The sequence below is a fragment of the Dendropsophus ebraccatus genome, chromosome 7 (assembly GCF_027789765.1).
Source record: "Dendropsophus ebraccatus isolate aDenEbr1 chromosome 7, aDenEbr1.pat, whole genome shotgun sequence".
Classification (NCBI taxonomy): domain Eukaryota; kingdom Metazoa; phylum Chordata; class Amphibia; order Anura; family Hylidae; genus Dendropsophus; species Dendropsophus ebraccatus.
This window is the reverse complement of record NC_091460.1, coordinates 8515598-8536264: the sequence shown is the minus strand read 5'-3', so window position 1 is coordinate 8536264 and position 20667 is coordinate 8515598. Positions and strand designations below refer to the sequence as shown.

Sequence of the window (20667 nt, the reverse complement as noted above, 5' to 3'; positions counted from 1 at the left end):
CCTAGGCCGTCAGGTATTTTCTGTTGTGTCAAAAAAGTTTTTGCTCCCTGTAAAGATTTCTTATTTATCTAAGTCTGTATCAGGGACAGCATTTGTTGATTCAGGGTCAGCATGCAATTTTGTGGATGCATCCTTTGCCAGGCGTGTGGGTCTTCCTTGTTTGCTTCTCCCTGATCCATTACGTGTAGTTGCTGTAGACTCCACGCCATTGGTTAAAGGAGCAATCCAGTACTGCACCCCTGAGATTGAGATGTTGGTGGGCTGTGTGCATTCAGAAAGATGTACCCTGTTGGTTATGGAGGGCTTATCTTCTGATGTGTTGTTGGGGTTACCATGGCTACAATGTCATAATCCTATGCTTGATTGGGACTCAGGGGAATTAACAAAATGGAGTCAGAAATGTTTTGGTAAATGTATTCCAGTAACTCTAGGTTGTCAGGAGGTGGAACAAATCCCTGCCTTCATTCGTGACTTCTCTGATGTTTTTTCTAAATCTCAGTCAGAGGTCTTGCCCCCCCATAGGTCATATGACTGTGCCATTGACCTGTTGCCTGGGGTCAGATACCCTAAGGGGAGGATTTATAATTTGTCTGGTCCTGAGAGGACAGCTATGAAAGAGTATATAGCAGAAAGTCTTCAGAAAGGACATATCCAACCCTCTGTTTCTCCTATGGGAGCAGGCTTTTTCTTTGTAGGGAAAAAAGATGGTGGTCTCCGACCCTGTATTGATTACAGAGAGTTAAACAAAATTACTATAAAAAAACAATGTCCATTGCCTTTGATACCAGATCTGTTTAATCAAATTCAGGGAGCAAAATGGTTTTCTAAACTGGATCTCAGGGGGGCATATAATCTCATTCGGATTCGTAAAGGTGATGAGTGGAAAACTGCATTTAACACCCCGGAAGGACATTTCGAATATCTAGTTATGCCTTTCGGGTTGTGTAATGCTCCTGCGGTTTTCCAGAACATGGTAAATGATATTTTCCGTAACTATATAGGTAGATTCATGGTAGTTTATCTTGACGATATCTTGATTTATTCTGAAAATTGGTCCGTTCATGTCCAGCATGTCCGTCAAATTTTACAAGTGTTACGGGAAAATCATCTGTTTGTAAAATTGGAGAAGTGTGATTTTGGGGGGCAAGAGGTGTCATTCTTGGGGTACATCTTGACGCCACAGTCATTTCATATGGATCCAGCTAAAGTCCAGGCCATTGTTGATTGGGTCCGCCCCACCTCCTTGAAAGCCTTGCAACGCTTTCTAGGATTTGCGAACTACTATCGCAAATTTATCAGGAACTTCTCAGTCATTGTTCGGCCATTAACTGACATGACTAAGAAAGGAGCGGACCTCAACAATTGGCAGCCGGAGGCACTTGAGGCCTTTGAAAAACTAAAGAAGTGTTTTGTTAGGGCACCTGTGCTGGTGCAACCCGACCATTCTAAGCCTTTTGTAGTGGAGGTTGATGCTTCCGAATACGGGGCAGGAGCTGTACTATCACAAGGTTCTGCCACTTTGACCAATCTTCGCCCTTGTGCCTATTTTTCTAGAAAATTCTCCTCTGCTGAAAGGAACTATGACGTGGGGAACCGTGAACTATTGGCAATCAAGTGGGCTTTCGAGGAATGGCGCCACTTTCTCGAGGGTGCACGGGATTGTGTCACGGTCCTTACGGATCATAAAAACCTTACCTTCCTTGAAAATGCTAAAAGGTTAAACCCACGGCAGGCACGTTGGGCATTGTTCTTTACACGGTTTAACTTCATTGTCACATATAGACCAGGATCAAAAAATGTTAAAGCTGATGCCTTGTCCAGGAGTTTTTGTGCCAGTCACCCCCAACAGGATAATCCAGAGCCCATCTTACCCAAGGAGACGGTTGTCTCAGTAATTACTCCTGATCTTGCTACCCAAATTAAAGCACATCAAGATCTGGCCCCAGTAAAGACCCCTGTATCCAAGCTGTTTGTGCCTCCCCAGTTACGGTTACTTTTATTGAAAGAACTGCATGATTCAGTATTGTCTGGGCATCCTGGAGTCACTGGCACAAAGAGATTGGTGGCTCGAAACTATTGGTGGCCAGCCCTGTCCAGAGATGTGGGTTCCTATGTTGCAGCCTGTGCGACTTGTGCACGTGCCAAAGCTCCCAGAACTCGTCCTGTAGGAGAACTTTGTCCGTTACCAATACCTAAACATCCTTGGACCCACATTTCAATGGACTTCATGACTGATCTTCCTGTCTCGCATGGCAACACAGTCCTTTGGGTGGTGGTGGATCGTTTTAGTAAAATGTGCCATTTAATACCTCTGAAAAAGCTGCCTTCGTCAAAGTTGCTAGCTGAGTTGTTTATCAGACATATTGTCAGACTGCATGGTATCCCAGAGAATATAGTGTCCGATAGAGGGGTACAGTTTGTGTCACGTTTCTGGAGGGCTCTCTGTAAGGCCTTGGACATCACTCTGTCATTTTCTTCTGCCTTCCATCCAGAGACTAATGGACAGACTGAGAGAATGAACCAGGCCGTAATTCAAAGGTTACGATGTTATGTTTCTGATCAACAAACCAACTGGGTGAACTATCTGTCCCTCATAGAATTTGCACTCAACAACCATGATAGTAGCTCTTCAGGTACTTCGCCTTTTTTTTGCAATTATGGTTTTCACCCGCGTAATGCGTCGTTTTCTGGTATGCAGTCTGGGCTGCCTGATGTGGATGCTGTCATAAGAGACCTGTGCACAGTCTGGGCCCAAGTTCAGAAGAACTTGGTTAAAGCCCAGAGCATTCAAAAAGGTAAAAGTGACAAGAAACGTCTTTGTGTTGGTGGATTTGCTATTGGTGATAGGGTGTGGCTATCCACCAGAAACCTTCGTCTAAAAGTTCCCTCTGGGAAGTTGGCACCACGGTTCATTGGTCCTTATGCTGTGTCTGAAATAATAAATCCTGTGGCTTACCGGTTAAAACTTCCCAGATGTCTCCGGGTCCACAATGTATTTCATAGGTCCTTGCTGAAAAAGTACATACCAGCCCTCACATCTTCTGTAAAACCCCCTCCTCCTGTAGTTGTCAAGGGTGAAGTGGAATACGAAGTGGCCCGGATTGTTGATAGTCGCAGAGTCCAAAGATCTGTTCAGTATTTGGTCCATTGGAAAGGTTATGGTCCGGAGGAGAGATCATGGGTTCCTGCTCGTTTCATCCATGCTGACTTGTTAGTCAAGGAATTCCATGATTCCCATCCGGACAAGCCGAGACCAGGTAAGGGTCCAGTGGCCCCTCATAAAAGGGGGGGTAGTGTCATGTATTTACCTGGTTGCTCTGCAGTGCTGCAGAGGCAGAGGCCGGCTGACATTCCCATACACGCCCAGCCGGCTGATGCTGCAGATAAGCAGCCTATCAGAGGTAGGGGGCAGGAGCGAAGCTGTGCAGGAGCACAGAGCCAATCACGAGCTGCCAGGCGCTTCATGCAAATCAGGGGCGGTGTATTTAAACAAGCAGCTGAGGCTCAATAGCTGCCAGTGATAGTTTTGCCTTGCTTACTACACCAGCATTACTCTGTGTTCTGACTCCCTGTATTCCTGACCTCTACATTTGTTACCTGACTTTGGCTTGTTATCTGATTTTGTACCTCGCTCCTGACAGTGTTTCTGACCTTGGCCTGTTTATACGGTATTCCCTTTGTATTGTTATTTTGTACTGTTTTGCTATCTTGGATTTGACCTCTGGCTTGTTTTCTGACTGTGATTTTGGTTCTGATTTGTGGTTTATACGTACCTGGCTGGTTTGACTCGGACTGCTGACTTTTCTCCTTGTCTGGCCCTGCACTTAGTAGCGTAGGGACTGCCGTCCAGTTGGGGTCTGCTACCTAGGGCAGTACGTCAAAGTAGGTAGAGACAGTGGGCTGGGTTCAGTTAGGGCTCACTGTTCCCCTACGGACGTGACAGTATGACCCCGAAACCAAGAAGCAGTCAAAAGAGTGGAGGCTCAGTGGTTCTCCTGGTCCAAAGAATTTCAGGGTGCAAAAATCATCCACTAAGGTGATGGTGTCTGTGTTCTGGGATAAGGAGGGCATGCTGCTAATGGACTGCCTTCAAAATGGTTCCACCATCAATGCAATGTATTACAATGAACTTTTGGACCAATTGAAGGTAGCTTTGAAGGCCAAAAGGCGCAACATGTTGTCCAATGGATTCTTGTTCCTGAAACACAACGCCTCTGCTCACACTGCACAAGGGACCACGGCAAAACTAGTGAAGATAGGTTCCCAGCTGGTTGACCACTCACCTTACTCACCAGATCTAGCTCCCTCTGACTATTATCTGTTTCCAAGCCTGAAGAAACACCTCAGTAACAAATTTCACACCATGTCTGCTGCCATGGCTGCTACGGATGACTGGTTTTCAACACAACCAAAATCCCTCTTTTTGCAAAGCTTAAAGAACTTGGAATACTGATGTAGGAAGTGTGTTAACATCATTTGAGAGTATGTAGAATAAATGTAAAGTTTCATCTTCCTTTCTCGCTTCTTTCTGGGTAAAGCAGAAGACTTATCAGTAACCCCTCGTATATGCTGCATCCACTAATGAAAAATTAATAACCCATCTGAGAAACACTTTTTTGCAGCTGGAAAATACACATTTTGTTTGTGGTTTTTGCTGAAAAACATCCCCCTGTACAAGAGTATATACACAAAATGAACAACACCCTAAGAATGGAGCGTGCAGTATATATTAAAAGGAAATGCACTCAAAAATTTGAGAAAATATGGGGGAGATGGGTAGATACCCCGGGCCTCCCGTCAAGAGCGTTATTGCAATGCTGCAGACTGCCGTCGCTCCCCCCTCACAATGCCGTTAGCTAATATGCATAGAAATCTGTAATGCGTAGTAGGATAATAAGATTTTTCCCACAAAGGCACTAGACTCTGCGGTATGACAAAATGTTTTTATTTTTACTTTACTCCTTCTCAGGGATTATAATACAATGCCAATGTAATGTTTAGACTTATTGTACTGATGCATACACTGTCCCATATATGCCGGTTCCTGTTCTTGCAGATGCCCCCTGCGTGGGGAAATACATGATCTTGGTTTGTTTGTTTTCTTTTCTTCTTTTTTGGCACTGTCTTTGAGTGTTTTTTTTTTTTTTTTTTTCTCTTGTAAAAGGATGATAAAAATCTTAATAAAAATTATCTGATTTAAAAAAAAAAAGAGAAAAAGATCCCCCAATAGTCCTAGCATTTCAGCTGCAATTGGTTAGCTGTTTTAGTGCGGCTCAATTAATGTTCTGTTTCCTTCTGCGTTTTGCAGATCAGCTATGGAGCCACCGACCACTCCCTATCTGATAGACGCCTCTATCCACATGTTTTCCGCACCGTCCAGAGTCACCACGTCCACAATATGGTAATAACCAAACTGGTGAAGCACTTTGGCTGGACCTGGGTTGGGATTTTAGTATCGGATAATGATGCCGGAGAGAATGAGCTGCAGATACTGACAAAGTACATGAGAGAGGACGGGATCTGTGCCGCTTACATTATAAAACTTACAGAGGAGAATAATAATAAGGATAATAAGCGGATATCACAGATGTTACAGAGTCCACAAGTCAGTGTCATTATAATATGCGGCACCTACACAGATCATATAGTTGGTTTATTACTTAATTATGAAGCTATATTTCTGAGCAAAACTTTCATCCTTCCACCATCTTGGGCTTTCAATGGCGTTGTTTCAGAAAGCCAATTCCCAGAAATGAATGGGAGTCTAGCCGTGGACTTTTCATCACAACTTTTTCTGGGAGAGGAAGATTTTATGAAAAATTACAGGAAATTCCCCAATATATTCAATGCTGAGGAGTTATGGACAGAATTAGATATAATAGCAGGAAATGGAGATAAAGATTCCTTTATTTTCAGGAATATAACAGATTATTGGAATAATGAGACTCATTTTCACACTAAGCCAAGTCTGAGGAATTACCTCTCCTCCGGGGTCTCTACAAGAGTCTATCACGCAGTAGAAATCCTGGGAAAATCTCTACATGAAATGTTCTTATATATAAAAGACAAATATCAAGAAAATTCTATCCCTGGACTTCTACAATATACCCGGAGGTTACAGCGCTACCTACAGAGGATGAAGTCTCCACTGGATCCAATGGCATCTTCATATTACTTCAATGAGCAAGGAGAAGCTGCACATCCATATAAGATAATAAACTGGGTATTTATAAATAAGACCAAATATATGGACGTACGAAAGGTGGAAATAGGAAATTATACCCCCTGGGATGTCAGTGGTCAGAAGCTTTACATGAATCCCCAGTCTATAACCTGGAAACATACACGGGAGGTTAGATGTGTTACATTATACATTCGTTAAAACTCTTTTAAGTCCCACTGTCATTTTAAAACACTTTTGACGTGTCATAGAGACCGATATAAAATGTTGACATGTCTCCATGACAGGTCAAAGGTTTTTCAAAATGACAGGTACACTTTAAGGACATGGCCTAATATTTCACATCTGTTGTGTCAGTTTATGTGATGATAATGTCGGAATGCTTTGCTTCAAAATTATTTGAAGAGATTCTGAGATTTTTTTCTCCCCCATGACATATTATATATTGATATAAATGACCAATAAACTGGTTACAATTTTTCCGTTGCTCAGACCCCCGGCAGTCAGTGCGGTGTAACGTTAAGCGCTCTTGAAAAGTAAAATCAACTGCTGAGAAATCTACAGGGAACCCATTTTTATCACTTTCCAGTTTATTTTGAATGTTCAGGGTTTTGGATGAGATTATAGTGAGACCTCTGCTTTTTATTCTGAAACAGTGCCAACCTTGTCCATGGCCGAGTGTGATGTTACAGCGATTTAAGAGGGAGAATAGGCAGAGTCTCCCTTTTAATCTAAAGATAAGTTGGTTACTTATAGGGGACAAACACACTTGCCGGATCCGCAGCGAGTCCTCTCGCTGCGTATTTGCAGCGAGACTCGCTGTGGATCCCGGCCCTATTCTTTCAATGTTAGACAAAATCGCAGCAGGGATGTACATCCCTGCTGCGAGTTTGTCCCCAGCCCGCCCCGTTAACCCCCCGTCCGCCGGAGCATATACTTTACCTGATCCCGGCTCCGGCGGTTCCCGGAGTCTTCAGCAAGCCGGAGCCGGGATCAGGTAAAGTATATGCTCGCTCCAGTGCCTGCCCGCAGCCCCGTCCGTCTGATCACCCCCCCCCCCCCCGCAGCCCCGATCGGTCACCCGCAGCCCCGGCCATCTGATCAGCCCCGACCGGCCCCCCCGCAGCCCCGATTGCCCGCCCGCAGCCCCGGCCGTCTGATCATCCCCCAGAAGCACCGATCTGCGGGCGATCGGGCGGCCGGGTCTGCAGGGGAGCGATCGGGGCTGTGGGGGTGTGTGATCAGACGGCCGGGGCTGCGGGCGACCGATCGGGGCTGCGGGGGGGGGGGTGATCAGACGGCCGGGGCTGCGGGGGGGGGGGGTGATCAGACGGACGGGGCTGCGGGCGGGCACTGGAGCGAGCATATACTTTACCTGATCCCGGCTCCGGCTTGCTGAAGACTCCGGGAACCGCCGGAGCCGGGATCAGGTAAAGTATATGCTCCGGCGGACGAAGGGTTAACGGGGCGGGCTGGGGACAAACTCGCAGCAGGGATGTACATCCCTGCTGCAATTTTGTCTAGCATTGAAAGAATAGGGCCGGGATCCACAGCGAGTCTCGCTGCAAATACGCAGTGAGAGGACTCGCTGCGGATCCGGCAAGTGTGTTTGTCCCCATAAGATAAGTTCTGCCAAAGCTAGTTGACATAAGATGGTGTGAAGACTATAGGAAAGGTCTATACACAGGCACAGGTTGTTGTTTCTTCTTCTTCTTCTACAAGTATTTTTCTATGCACTCCAACTTCCTGGCAGAGCCCATTACTACTTGGGTTGAGACTCTCACGGCACTCTCCTCTCTACTACCTCAGTACAACCTTATCAACTCTCCTACATCCTACTTAGCACTTATCACACAGATCTGGTGGTTCTATGTTCGTGTATTTATTGGAACTGTATCAAGTGTATCTCAACATTTGTTGTATTACCTGCTGCACCATTAGGCTAGGTTCACACAACGTAAGCTTCCGGCCGTAGTGCATTCCGTGAATATGCGGCCAGAAACTTACGTAGTTAGCGTACAATGCAAAGTATACGATCCCGGCTGCACAGTTCACACTTCGTACGAATGTACGCCGGGATCGTATACGGCGCCGTAAGAAATGAACCAGACCATTGTTTCCGGCCAGAAGGCTGTAACTTACGCCCGTAGCGTATCGCGCGGATCCGTACGTAGTGGTGATTTCTTCATTTTTCCACTCTTCTATGCCGATCCAAAAGGTTCTGTGGGGTGTCCGGGCCAGGAGAAGATTTCCAAGTAAAAGACCGCTGTCAGATCGCTTCGTAGGGGGCTTGGGAAGCGCAAGTAGGCTGCGGCCGTACGTTCGCAATGCGTACGCATCCGGCCGCATATCGAATATTCTCACGCCCGTAGTTTCAGCCGCACATGTACGGCGCCGTAAGAAATGCGTACGGATTCGTACACAGTGTGTACATAGCCTTACAACGTTAGCAACTGAGTCTGTGATTATTCACTACCACCTGCACAGTATTTCCACCGCAACCTTGCGACAATAACTCTTTCTGTGGGTGGGTCCTACCACTATTCGGGAGGGTCACCGCTCTGACCACCTGTGACTACACTATCCCAAGGGATCCTGCAGCAACCCAACCGGATACCGACCATAGGGGAGAAGGGTACAACCAGCCTTACTCTTTAACCCCTTAAGGACAGAGCCTGAAATGGCCTTAATGACAGAGACAAATTTTATGAATATGACCAGTGTCACTTTATTCATTAATAACTTCGGGATGCTTTTACCTATCCGGCTGATTCTGAGATTGTTTTCTCGTGACATATTGTACTTTACATTTCTGGTAAATTGGAGTCGATACTCATAACAAATCTTTATGAAAAAAAACCCAAATAATGTGAAAAAATGCATTTTTCCAACTTTGAAACTTTTTTGCGTATACAGAAAGTGGTTATACCACATAAATTATATATTAAATAGCATTAGCAACATGTCTACTTTATGTTGGCGGCATTTATTAAACTATCTTTCATTTTTTTTAGACAATAGGAAGCTTAAAACATTAGCAGCAAATTTCCAAATTTTCAGTAAAATTTCAAAATCAGATATTTTTAGGGACCTGTTCAGGTAAAAAGTGTATTTGAGGGGCCTGTATGTTAGAAAGCCCCACAAAGCACCCCATTTCAGAAACTGCACCCCCAAACTCTGCAAAAGCACATCCAGAAAGTGTTTTAACCCTTTAGGGGAGTCACAGAAATAAAAGCTAAGTGTGTAAGGAATTTGAAAATTTTAATTTTCTGTGCAGAGATTTTATTGTAATCCAATATTTTTCATAATTATAAACCTATTACCAGAGAAATGCACCTCAATAATTATTGTCCCGTTTCTGCAGTTTATAGAAATACCCCATATGTGACCCTATTGTGCTATTTCACACAACCACAAGCCTCAGATACAAAGGAGCGCCTAGTGAATTTCAACGCCTCCGTTATATTTGGTCATTTCTGACTGTACCACTTCAGGTTGGCAGAGGCTCTGGGGTGCCAAAACATAAAAAACACCCCTAAAGGGACACCATTTAGAAAACTACACCCCTCAAGGAATGTAACAAGGGGTGCGGTGAGCATCTGGACCCCACAGGTGCTTCACAGATTTTCCGAACAATATGGCGTGAAAAAAGAAAAATTTATTTTTTACACTAAAACGTTGTTCTAGCCTTCAATTTTTCATTTTCTTAAAGGGATAAGAGGCAAAAAAAGACACAAAATGTGTAGCGCAGTTTCTCCCGAGTAAGGAAATACCCCACATGTGGCGATAAAGTGCCAAGGGGGCGCAGGACGAGCCTCCAAAGGGAAGGAGCGCCAATTGGCTTTTGGAAGATGAATTTCACTGAAAAGGATTTCAAGGGCCACGTTGCATTTACAGAGCCCTCGTGCTGCCAAGACACTGGAAACCCCCCACAAGTGACCCCATTCTGGAAACTACACCCCTCAAGGAATCTAACAAGGGGTGCAGTGAGCATATGGACCCCACTGGTGATGGGCACAAATGTGGAACAATGTGACGTAAAAGTAAAAATTTCATTTTTTCACTTTCATGGCACAAATGTGCCCATCATCAAGGGGTCCATATCCTCACTGCACCACTTGTTAGATTCCCTGAGGGGTGCAGTTTCCATAATGGGGTCACTTGTGGGGGGTTTCCAGTGTTTTGGCAGCACGAGGGCTCTGTAAATGCGACATGGCGTTCATCATCCATTCTAGCCAAATCCAACCTCCAAAATCCAAATGGCGCTCCTTCCCTTCGGAGGCTTGCCCTGCGCCCACATGGCGCTTTATGTCCACATGTGGGGTATTTACGGACTCGGGGGAAATTGCTCTACACATTTTTTTTTCCCCTCTTTTAACCCCTTGTGAAAATGATAAATTCAAGGCTAAACCAACATTATAGTGTAAAAAATGTAATATTTCATTTTCACGCCACATTGTTCCACATTTGTGCCCGTCACCAGTGGGGTCCATATGCTTACTACACCCCTTGTTACATTCCTTGAGGGGTGAAGTTTCCATAATGGGGTCACTTGTGGGGGGTTTCAACTGTCTTGGCAACACAGGGGCCTTTTGAATGCAATATGTCCCCTCGAAATCCATTCCATCCAAATCCAGCCTTCAAAAACCAAATGGCGCTCCTTCCCTTCGGAGGCTTACCCTGCACCCGAATGGCGCTTTATGTACACATGTGGGGTATTTCCGTACTCAGGGGAAATTGCGCTACACATTAAATGTTTTTTTTATCTTTTAACCCCTTGCGAAAATGAAAAAATCATGACAAGATTAATGATTTAGAGTAAAAATTTTACAAAAATTACACTAAATGTTGGTCTAGCCTTGATTTTTTTCCATTTCCACAAGGGGTTAAAAAAGAAAATGAACACAAAACGTGTAGGGTAGTTTCCCCTGAGTACGAAAATACCCCACATGTGGGCATAATGTGCCATATGGGCACAGGGCAAGTCACCAAAGGGACAGAGCGCCATTTAGAGGCTGGAATGGAGGATGGAGGCCATGTCGCAATTACAAAGCTCCTGTGCTGCCAGGACAGTAGAAACCCCCGACAAGTGACCCCATTCTGGAAACTACACCCCATAAGAAATCTAACAAGTGGTGCAGTGAGCATATGGACCCCACTGGTGACGGGCACTTACGTAGAACATGTGCCGAGAAAATAAAAAATACAAATTTTTTCATTTTCACGTCCCAAGTGTGGCCGTCACCAGGGGGCCATATCCCCGCTGCCTCCCTTGTTAGATTCCTTATCGGGTGTAGTTTCCAGAATGGGGTCACTTGTGGGGGGGTTTCTACTGTCCTGGCCACACAGAGGCTTTGTAATTGCATCATGGCCTCCTCTAATGGGAATGGTGGCCATACCTACTTAGCTGGGAAAAGGGACAATTCTAATGTATTTGGGGGTATTAGGCCAATTATTAGTTTATAAGGTTGAAAATGACAGGTGTCCATCAAACTCAACCTGTGTTGATCCAGAGGAAGGCAAAAAACCCTCGTGAGGCAGACGACAGTAGCCTCATCACAGGGGAAAAATTCCTTCCTGACTCCATAATGGCGATCAGAATAATCCCCGAATCAACGTGACCCCTAAATAGGAATAAGGGACAGAATTTAGATAATATAGAACCCCAATGACGTGTGGTGCGCCTTGGAGCGATCCAGTATGCAGAGGTCGGGGTGATCAGGACAGGCGTCACACTGGAAAATGGTGTCCTTCCTGATCCCCCTGTTACGCCACACTCTGCACTTCTTCTGGGGTCTCCCGTTCTCCAGTGTGGGGGACGTCACCTGGAAAATGTTGTCCTGGTGCGATACGGGGTCCTTCATATCCAGAAGCGCTGGGTCCGCTCCATGGCTGCTAAATATTAGGGCTCTATTACTAATTTTGATATTTACGGATCGTGCCGCAAGCTACAGTAGCTCGGGCAGCGAGGGACCGGAAAAGGGGGTGCTGGTATAAAAGTTATCCCCGTACAGGTGGTGACCTTTATCCAGCAGTGGGAAGATCAGTTCCCGGACGATCTTCCCACTTGTTCCGAGGATGGGGGGGGGGAGGGGGCATCTGGGGGCTGCATTCGGGTGTCCCTTCCTACATACACTCTAAGGGTGGGTTCACACTGAGGAATTCTCGAGGAATTGTAGAGGAAAGTTTTCTGCTTGAAATTCCTCGAATATTCAGCTCTGGCAGAATAGGAGCAGAATGTGAGCAGAATTTGAGCAGAATTGGAGCAGAATTGGAGCAGAATTGGAGCAGAATTTGAGCGGAATTTGAGCGGAATTCGAGCAGAATTTCAAGCAGAATTAAAGCCCCATTGAATCCTATAGGATTCCTCTAGCGGAATCCGCCCAAAAAATTGACATTACGGGCGGAATTCCGTGCGGAATCCGCCTGAAAATCCACGAGAATTCTTCAGTGTGAACCCACCCTAAGGGTACATGCACACTGCGAAATCGCGACAGATAACCCTTCGTGCATTCCGCAGTTGGCACCCACCGGCGGACTGATGCAGGCGCACGTCTCCACACGTGTCATAGACTCCATTCTATGCATGGGCGGATTCCGCTCTCCGTCCAACGTGTTCATTCTTTGTATGGACAACGGATTCCGCCCGTGCATAGAATGGAGTCTATGACACTGGTAGAGACGTGCCAGCTGCGGAATGCACAAAGGGTTATCCTTCGCCATTCCACAGTGTGCACGTACCCGAAATCTGTAAGTGTACCCTGAGGTACGCTCACAGAGTTTGTAGAATTTCACACCATACCGTCATCTCTTATTGGGACGGTACTGGCGAAAAAGACGTGTCTGGGGGGCAGCGCACACTACGCTACCCCCCAGACACGTCACTGGATGATGAGGATGAATGGAGGAAAGAAGGATCCCCCCCATTCATCCTCACTGGCTGTTTCGGTGTCGGAGGCAATAACGTATTCCTCTGACACCGAAAACACCCTGGGGGTCATCTTTATACGGGGATTGGTATATGGGGTATGTAGTGGTGTAGTGTCAAACTTTATTCAATGTAGTGTGGTGTAATGTAGTGTTTTTTACGTGTTTTTTTACAGTAAGTATAAAAAAAAAACCTACGCCAACAAAGGAGTTGCTGATAAATGCCGCACTTATGTGTGGCACTTATAAGCAGACCGTGGCAGTAGAATATAGAAAAAAAACACCCTACGCCAAAAAGGAGGAGTTGCTGATTAGCAGCGCACTTTCGTGCGATGCTGATCTACACTCAGCGGCGATAGGGTGCGGAAAATAGAAAAAAAAAATAGAAAAAAAAAAAAACTTTTTCTACATTCTGAACATCCCTGTAGCTGCTGATAAGTGTATTACACATATCAGCCGCTAGAGGGCAGCAGAGCGCAAAATACGGAAAAAGCCGACGCTGGAGCCGAAAATAGCCGAGAGAAGCCGAACGTGACGTCACGGAGGAAGCCGAAGACCCGAACGAACACGAGGACACCGCGAACCCGGAAGACGCCGATCAGGAGCCCGGGACATGTGAGTAATGTACAAATACCTGCTCTGGACCCCTCGGCTACCTAGCTGAGGGGTCCAGGGCAGGTATTTACTATTTTGTGGGACTCTGATCGCCGTGCCACCGGCCCGATCGCCGTGAACGGCCGGCCGGTATCGGACAGCCGTTCACGGCGATCGGGCCGGTGGCACGGTGACCACCATTACTTTTTACAGTAATGGCGGTCGGTGCCGTCCTCGGACAGCACCGACCGCCTTTTTTTCCCGGGTCATCGGGTCACCGATGACCTGGAAAGGTTCCGATCGCCGCTATTGGCTGATCTGATCCGATCGTAAGCACGGGGGGTGTTAACCACCCCCCGTGCCGTGAAGCTTAGATGGCCTGCTATGATTTATAGCAGGCCATCTTCCCCGATCGCTGTGTGCGAACACGCAGCGATCGGGGAAACATCGGGCGTAAATTTACGCCCTGATGCGCCAAGTACCAGGGCGCGAGGGCGTAAGTTTACGCCCGATGTCGTTAAGGGGTTAAAGACAGGTGTGCCATCACACCTGTGTGCCCACTAGGCACTGGCATCAGATGACAAAAGCCTTCAGGTCCGGTTGTATCTCGGCCATCCACTAAAAGTAGTGGTGTCACACTTCCATCTAGCAAGTGACCGGCCGTCCTATCGCTACAACATCATCTGGGGGCACACCACAAAGTAACAGTAGCACTTTAAACCTGTGTTCCTATGGAGGCCATATTTCCTACCTCTTCTTTTGTAGTAAGGAATCTACCAGGTCCGTACCAGATAAAGAGCTGCAGACACATGGAGATGGCAGAGGTTAGGGACATAAAACAAATGATGTCTTTGTTTTTGCTGATACACAAAAAAAAACGAAAAATGCAACAGCTCACCGCAATGGCAAGATACAGACCCACTACAGACATGAAAATAGTTAAAAACTTTCACAAAAATAAGAAGGCTCTTGGTTACCATTTGCAAATGCAAATGGTGTAAACTACCTCACCAAGTTACGGACCCTACACTGTACTATGGCCTCTCCATGGCATGAAATACGCCTATGCTCTGGGCATGCAAGATCTGTCTTCTACCGGCAAAAGTAATTACACCACCTGGGTGGGATAGGTGGAGTGCACGACCGAGTAGAGGCAGCCACTCCCCCCATCTGGAACACAGAAAAAAAAGACAAATTTACACCATTACATAACTATTTTCATGTCTGTGGTGGGTCTGTGTCTTGCTATTGCGGTGAATCTGTTGCATTTTTCAGTGTTTTTTTGTGTTTGCAGTTTCAGCCGTGGCGGCATGCTCCTGCCTAGTGTGAATGGTGTTCTAGGAGAGCTGACCAAATTTGTCTTTTTTTCCTTTTTTTTTGCTGATGGCCTTTTAAAATGATAAAATTGCATTTTCTCTTGGAAGCTGAAGTGCCACAGAAGTGATGCTGAGCCACAGCATGCAGGCCTCCCCTGCCCCTCCCTCCCATGTCTCGATTACTTGATTGATTGATTGATTGATTGATTGATTGATTGATTGATGTACAGTGCTAAGTAGAGATGAGCTAATTTGCTGTAAAAATGAAGCAAATCGATTTATCAGCTCGGCAGTCAACTCATCAGCCTTCTGCCTTTGAAGTCTGTGCCGCTCCACTCCAGGTGCCTGAAAAATCTGGATCCATTCCTGAGAATTTTCTCCCAGTTTTCAAGGACTGGATCCAGCTGTAAATTTGCTCATCTCTAGTGCTGAAAAAGTGACCCGTATAAATGTTTCCATTCAGTATCTAATAATTATTGTCCATGTAGCCGCCATCTGGAATTACACCTGGTACAGCCAACTCCTATTGTGGTGTCAGGATGATATACTGTATATGAATGGACACATCACTTCCTGTAGTATACACCGTCCTAGGTCACTATTACATTTATCACACATGTACATTAAGTCTATGTTATTCTGTAAAGTTTCTTGTCTTTTCATTCAGGTCCCAGTATCCCGCTGCTCAGACCCATGTCTACCTGGAAGCCGGAAAAAGGCGAGACCAACATCCATCCATACCTGCTGCTATGACTGTGTCCTGTGCTCAGGGGAAGAGATATCCAATATATCAGGTACTGTATATAGTAGTGTGAGGAATAGTACAGTATTACCAGGGTGGATAAATACAATTGTAGTGTCCCACTACATGTTTTCTTCTTTCTTCTTACACATTGGTTAAAGTGTCTCAGTGTCACAGAATAGTACAGGAGGCCACTGTTCCTTACTCCAACCACTAGATGTCAGACTCTCACAGCGCAGCTGCAGATAACACTAGGTTCAGCTAAAGACACTTTCCCCTCTCTAATAACCACTTCCCTTTAGTTGTCAGTTAGTTAGCGCCTGGCTACAGGCCAGGCAGGATATGTATGTAGTTGTTCCTGCAATTAGCTACCCAACCTTCATGAGTTGCTAGACCAGACCCCTAGGGAAACTGGAGACAAGGGATTCTTAGTTACTTGCTAAAACGGGACAGTCGATCACCTCAGAAAAAAGGGACGGATAACTCAAGACTGGACCTGCAGTAGAGCACAGTGCCAGCAAGCCGCTTTCTACTGACAAGACCCTCAGCTTTGGAGGAAGCGTTGGAGGAAGGGCTAGGACAGAAAACCAACACTGTGAGGCAGAAGGTAGTTAGGTGAGATAACTGAGGCTCATCCATATGTGAGTATGAGGATACTTTTTCAACATTTCTCCAAATCCTGGCAGAGTGCCCTCTTTTTCAGTACTAGACACCTGTTACCTTACTTCTTCTACAAACTCTTCTATTGCACTAAGTACCTGAGCACTGTTTGTCACTGTTTTTGACCTTTTCTTAGTAAAGTTTGAAAGTTGTTCAAAGTGGGACTTTGTCATCTCTAGAGCCACACCTGAACCTACACCTCACACCTCACCTTAGTCCAAACCAAGGTCTGGTTACCCTGTGCCCAGGGGTGGGTGTTACCACTCCTGGCCACCTTGACAAATAGCCTCCAAAACATCAGAACCTACCTACAGTTTTAAAATCAGCTCCAGCAACCCGGGCCACGGCACAATGATGATCAAGAGTTACTAGAAGATCAAAACTGGAAATGAGCAAATGCACAGTACTAGCGAAATGTTTCACCAGTATCGCCGGTCGGCTTGTTAGTTGGCTGCCTTTACACTCAATGTCTGGAATACTGGATCCAGCCCTGAGTAAGACTGAATCCAGCTTTTCCCGGCACCAGGAGTGGAGCAGCAAGGAGCGGCATCGACCTCAAAGGCAGCCGGCTGACAAGTGATTAGTTTTGCTAGTTCCTTAAATCCGCTCATCCCTAATCACAATCAATACACTGCTATGGAAATATGAGAACAATGGAGGCTCCTCAAGATGACAAAAAACAATACTGTATGTAATAATAATTTACCTTCTAGTACAGAATGTATTTTTTTCTCCTGAAAAAAAAAAAAAAAAAAATAGGGAAAATAAAACTTAGAAATGGTGAGATTCTAGTTAATAAGGGAGCACTGCTTATAATGGTGGGGATTGAAGATTATCACTCTTATTCATCCATTTCCATCTCTCTGGCTATCTGCAATGATCAAAGATAAAATTTGGTCTGACATCGGAACTAATAACACACAAGCAGCTGCACTGTTCATGTCTATGATTGGCCACAATGAGTAAACATCCACAGTGCAGGGAGAAGAAGTAATTTCCTCTTTAGCAGCGATCACCTCCTCCAAATGGTTCTTCTTCAGTTGCTTCAAGTCTTCAACAAACTATTTGATTGGATATGGACTATGTTCCCCCATCGCATAGTTCATCTTGCTGAGGGATTACTGCCAGACTCTTTTACCATGCCAAAAGTTCTGCCCAAACAGCGGCTGTAAAATTTAAATATAAGAGTATAAAAAATCTTATGGAAGGCCAAATGTATTGCACTATATCCTCTTCTATATGATGTTACACTGTGATAGTAATATGGTCAGGTCTTCCGTCTAGGGGGCTCACCAATATACAGTCATGGCCAAAAGTTTTGAGAATGACACAAATCTTATATTTTCACATGATCTGCTGCCCAATGGTTTTTATCTGTGTTTGTCAGATGTTTTTATCACATACAGAAATATAATTGCAATCATATTATGAGTAACAAAAGCTTATACTGACAGAATGAGTTAATGCAGCAAGTCAATATTTGCAGTGTTGACCCTTCTTCTTCAGGATCTGTTTTCCAGATGTCCCAAACAATCGGAAAGGGGATTCATCAGAGAAAATGACTTTACCCCAGTCCTCAGCAGTCCACTCCTTGTAACTTTTTCAGAATATCAGTCTGTCCCTGATGTTTTTTCTGTAGAGAAGTGGCATCTTTGCTGCCCTCCTTGAGACCAGGCCTTGCTCCAAGTGTCACAGTGTGTGCATATGTACTCACACCTGCCTGCTGCCATTCCTGAGCAAGCTCTGCACTGCTGGTAGCCAAATCCTGCAGCTGAAACACTTTTAAGAGACGGTCCTGGCGCTTGCTGGTCTTTCTTGGGCGCCCTGGAGCCTTTTGGCAACAATGGAACCTCTCTCCTTGACGTTATAATGTGTTTTGGGGGATAAAGTTCATTTTCTAGGCAAATATTGACTTTGCAAGTAATTGTCAATTGTCAATTATGTATGTCAAAATTTCCATTTTAAAAACTGAAGCAGTAGACTTTGTGAAGATTAATATTTGTATCATTCTCAAAACTTTTGCTCATGACTGTATAATAAGCTTTGTGGAACTATAACACAGGCAGCTACTGAATCCCTCCTTATATTTAGACACAGACAGCAATGATTTACTTACTAACTCCAAACCCATAATCCAGTTACATAAGATGGCTTCACCAATAGTTATGGTAGTGGGACATCAAAAGGGAAGAGATAGATAGATAGATAGATAGATAGATAGATAGATAGATAGATAGATAGATAGATAGTTTATGCTTTTGATAGAAATATGTTATGAAATCTTCCTATAGATTCTGACACCTGCAATATATGTCCAAGTGATGAATGGCCGAATGAGAAGAGAGACCGATGTCTGCCCAAAGTCCTGGATTTCATCTCTTACCACAATGACACAATGGCTTCTGTATTCTCCTGTGTCTCGCTCTTCGGATGTCTTGTGACCGGCTCCATATTGGGAATATTTATCTCCTACCGGGACACTCCTATTGTTAGAGCTAATAACCGGAACCTGAGTTATCTCCTCCTGGTCTCCATCATCCTCAGCTTCCTCTCTGTCTTCTTGTTTCTTGGCCGTCCTAGTGATGTCACTTGTAGATTACGGGAAACCAGTTTTGGAGTCTTCTTCTCAGTTGCCGTCTCTTCACTTCTCGCCAAGACTGTGATGGTTTGTGTTGCTTTTAAGTCCACCAAGCCTGGAAGCCCCTGGAGGAAATGGTTGAGTGTGAAGCTTCCCTATACCATAGTGTTGTTGTGTTCATCCATTCAGGTTATAATCTGTGTTATCTGGTTGTCTATATCTCCACCATTCCAGGATCTGGACACTCAGTCTTATCCTGGGAAGATCATCATTCAGTGTAATGCAGGGTCAGATATCTGGTTCTACTGCATGTTGGGTTATCTGGGGTTCCTGGCAGTGGTGAGCTTTGTTCTGGCTTTCATGGTGAGGACATTACCGGACACTTTCAATGAGGCCAAGTACATCACCTTCAGCATGCTGGTGTTCTGCAGTGTCTGGATCGCCATGATCCCGGCTTATCTGAGCACCACAGGGAAATCCATGGTGGCTGTGGAGGTCTTTGCAGTGATGGCGTCCAGTGCTGGACTGTTAGGATGTGTGTTTCTCCCCAAATGTTTCATCATTTTATTTAGATCTGAAATGAATAGAAAAACTGACCTGCTGGGGAAAAGGAAGGAATGACTGGGAAATATCACACTGCCTGATAATAGGGATTTACTGTGAACATTACACTTACATTATCAAGATCCCTGCAATCCCAAGCTCACTTGCAAGATGTCACTTAGTTTTTTTTTTTACTTTGTAGCAAGTAGACAAATTGTGAAAAATATTTAATAACTGAACTTTCTGACTGATATAAAAAATTCACTTGCATTAATAATTCTATTTTTAGTACTGAAAAAAGTCTCAGAGTTCCTACAAATTCATCCTATACACCATAGTTGTATAGCACAGTAAGCATTAACGGTGTATTTCAGGTAAATGTAAGCAATCATACATAACAATCAAGGTATACCGACCCCTTCCCATGCCCTCGCAGCCATATTGCCACCACTCACTGTTACCCTCTGGTTTTCTGGTTCTCTCAGCTTCTTTTGTCATCACAATCCCACAGGAACAACCACTCAACCAGTCAATGACTGCAGAGATGTTACTGACTTGCAGGCATTTCTGACAACAGGAGATCCAGGGGATCGGCTGAGGACTATGAGTGGTGGCGCAGCTTCTACGGGGCTGAGGATGGGTAAGTATCCCTTAATTGATATGTTCCCAACAGCCTTTGCCCTTCACATTTTTAACATTTAACCAGTGTTATCATTTAAGTATTTGGGTAGTAAATAAAAAAAAAAAGTGAATTGGTCGTACTCCTTCTCGGCATAAGAGAAGATAGGGTTTAGGGGAGAGATAATGACTGCCATCCAAGCCTTGTACTCGTCCCCATCAGCAAAGGTTCTGGTCAATGGGGTATTATCCGACCCCGTGTCTATTTTGAACGGGGTCAGACAAGGGTGTCCCCTTTCCCCGCTGATGTTTATATTAACCATCGAGCCTTCAGCACAGGCAATTAGGGAGAGTGGTGATGTCCTCGGGGTAGAGATTGGTGACCGTAATCATGTCATCTCCCTCTACGCCGATGACATCATCCTCTCATTGACCTCTCCGAGGAAATCCCTTCAGGCAGCTCTTAAAATTATCTCTAAGTTTAGTTTGCTTTCCTTTTATAAACTTA

General features: G+C 45.0%; 1 protein-coding gene across 1 annotated transcript; it reads left to right on the top strand.

The window, feature by feature from the left end:
• The first annotated feature begins 5034 nt into the window (after window positions 1-5034).
• On the top strand, window positions 5035-19619 carry LOC138796418 (vomeronasal type-2 receptor 26-like). Its single transcript, XM_069976016.1, has 4 exons — window positions 5035-5088; window positions 5309-6352; window positions 15686-15812; window positions 18712-19619. Exons 1-4 carry the CDS (start codon window positions 5035-5037, stop codon window positions 19617-19619), a joined length of 2133 nt encoding a protein of 710 aa, XP_069832117.1.
• The last annotated feature ends 1048 nt before the right edge of the window (window positions 19620-20667 follow it).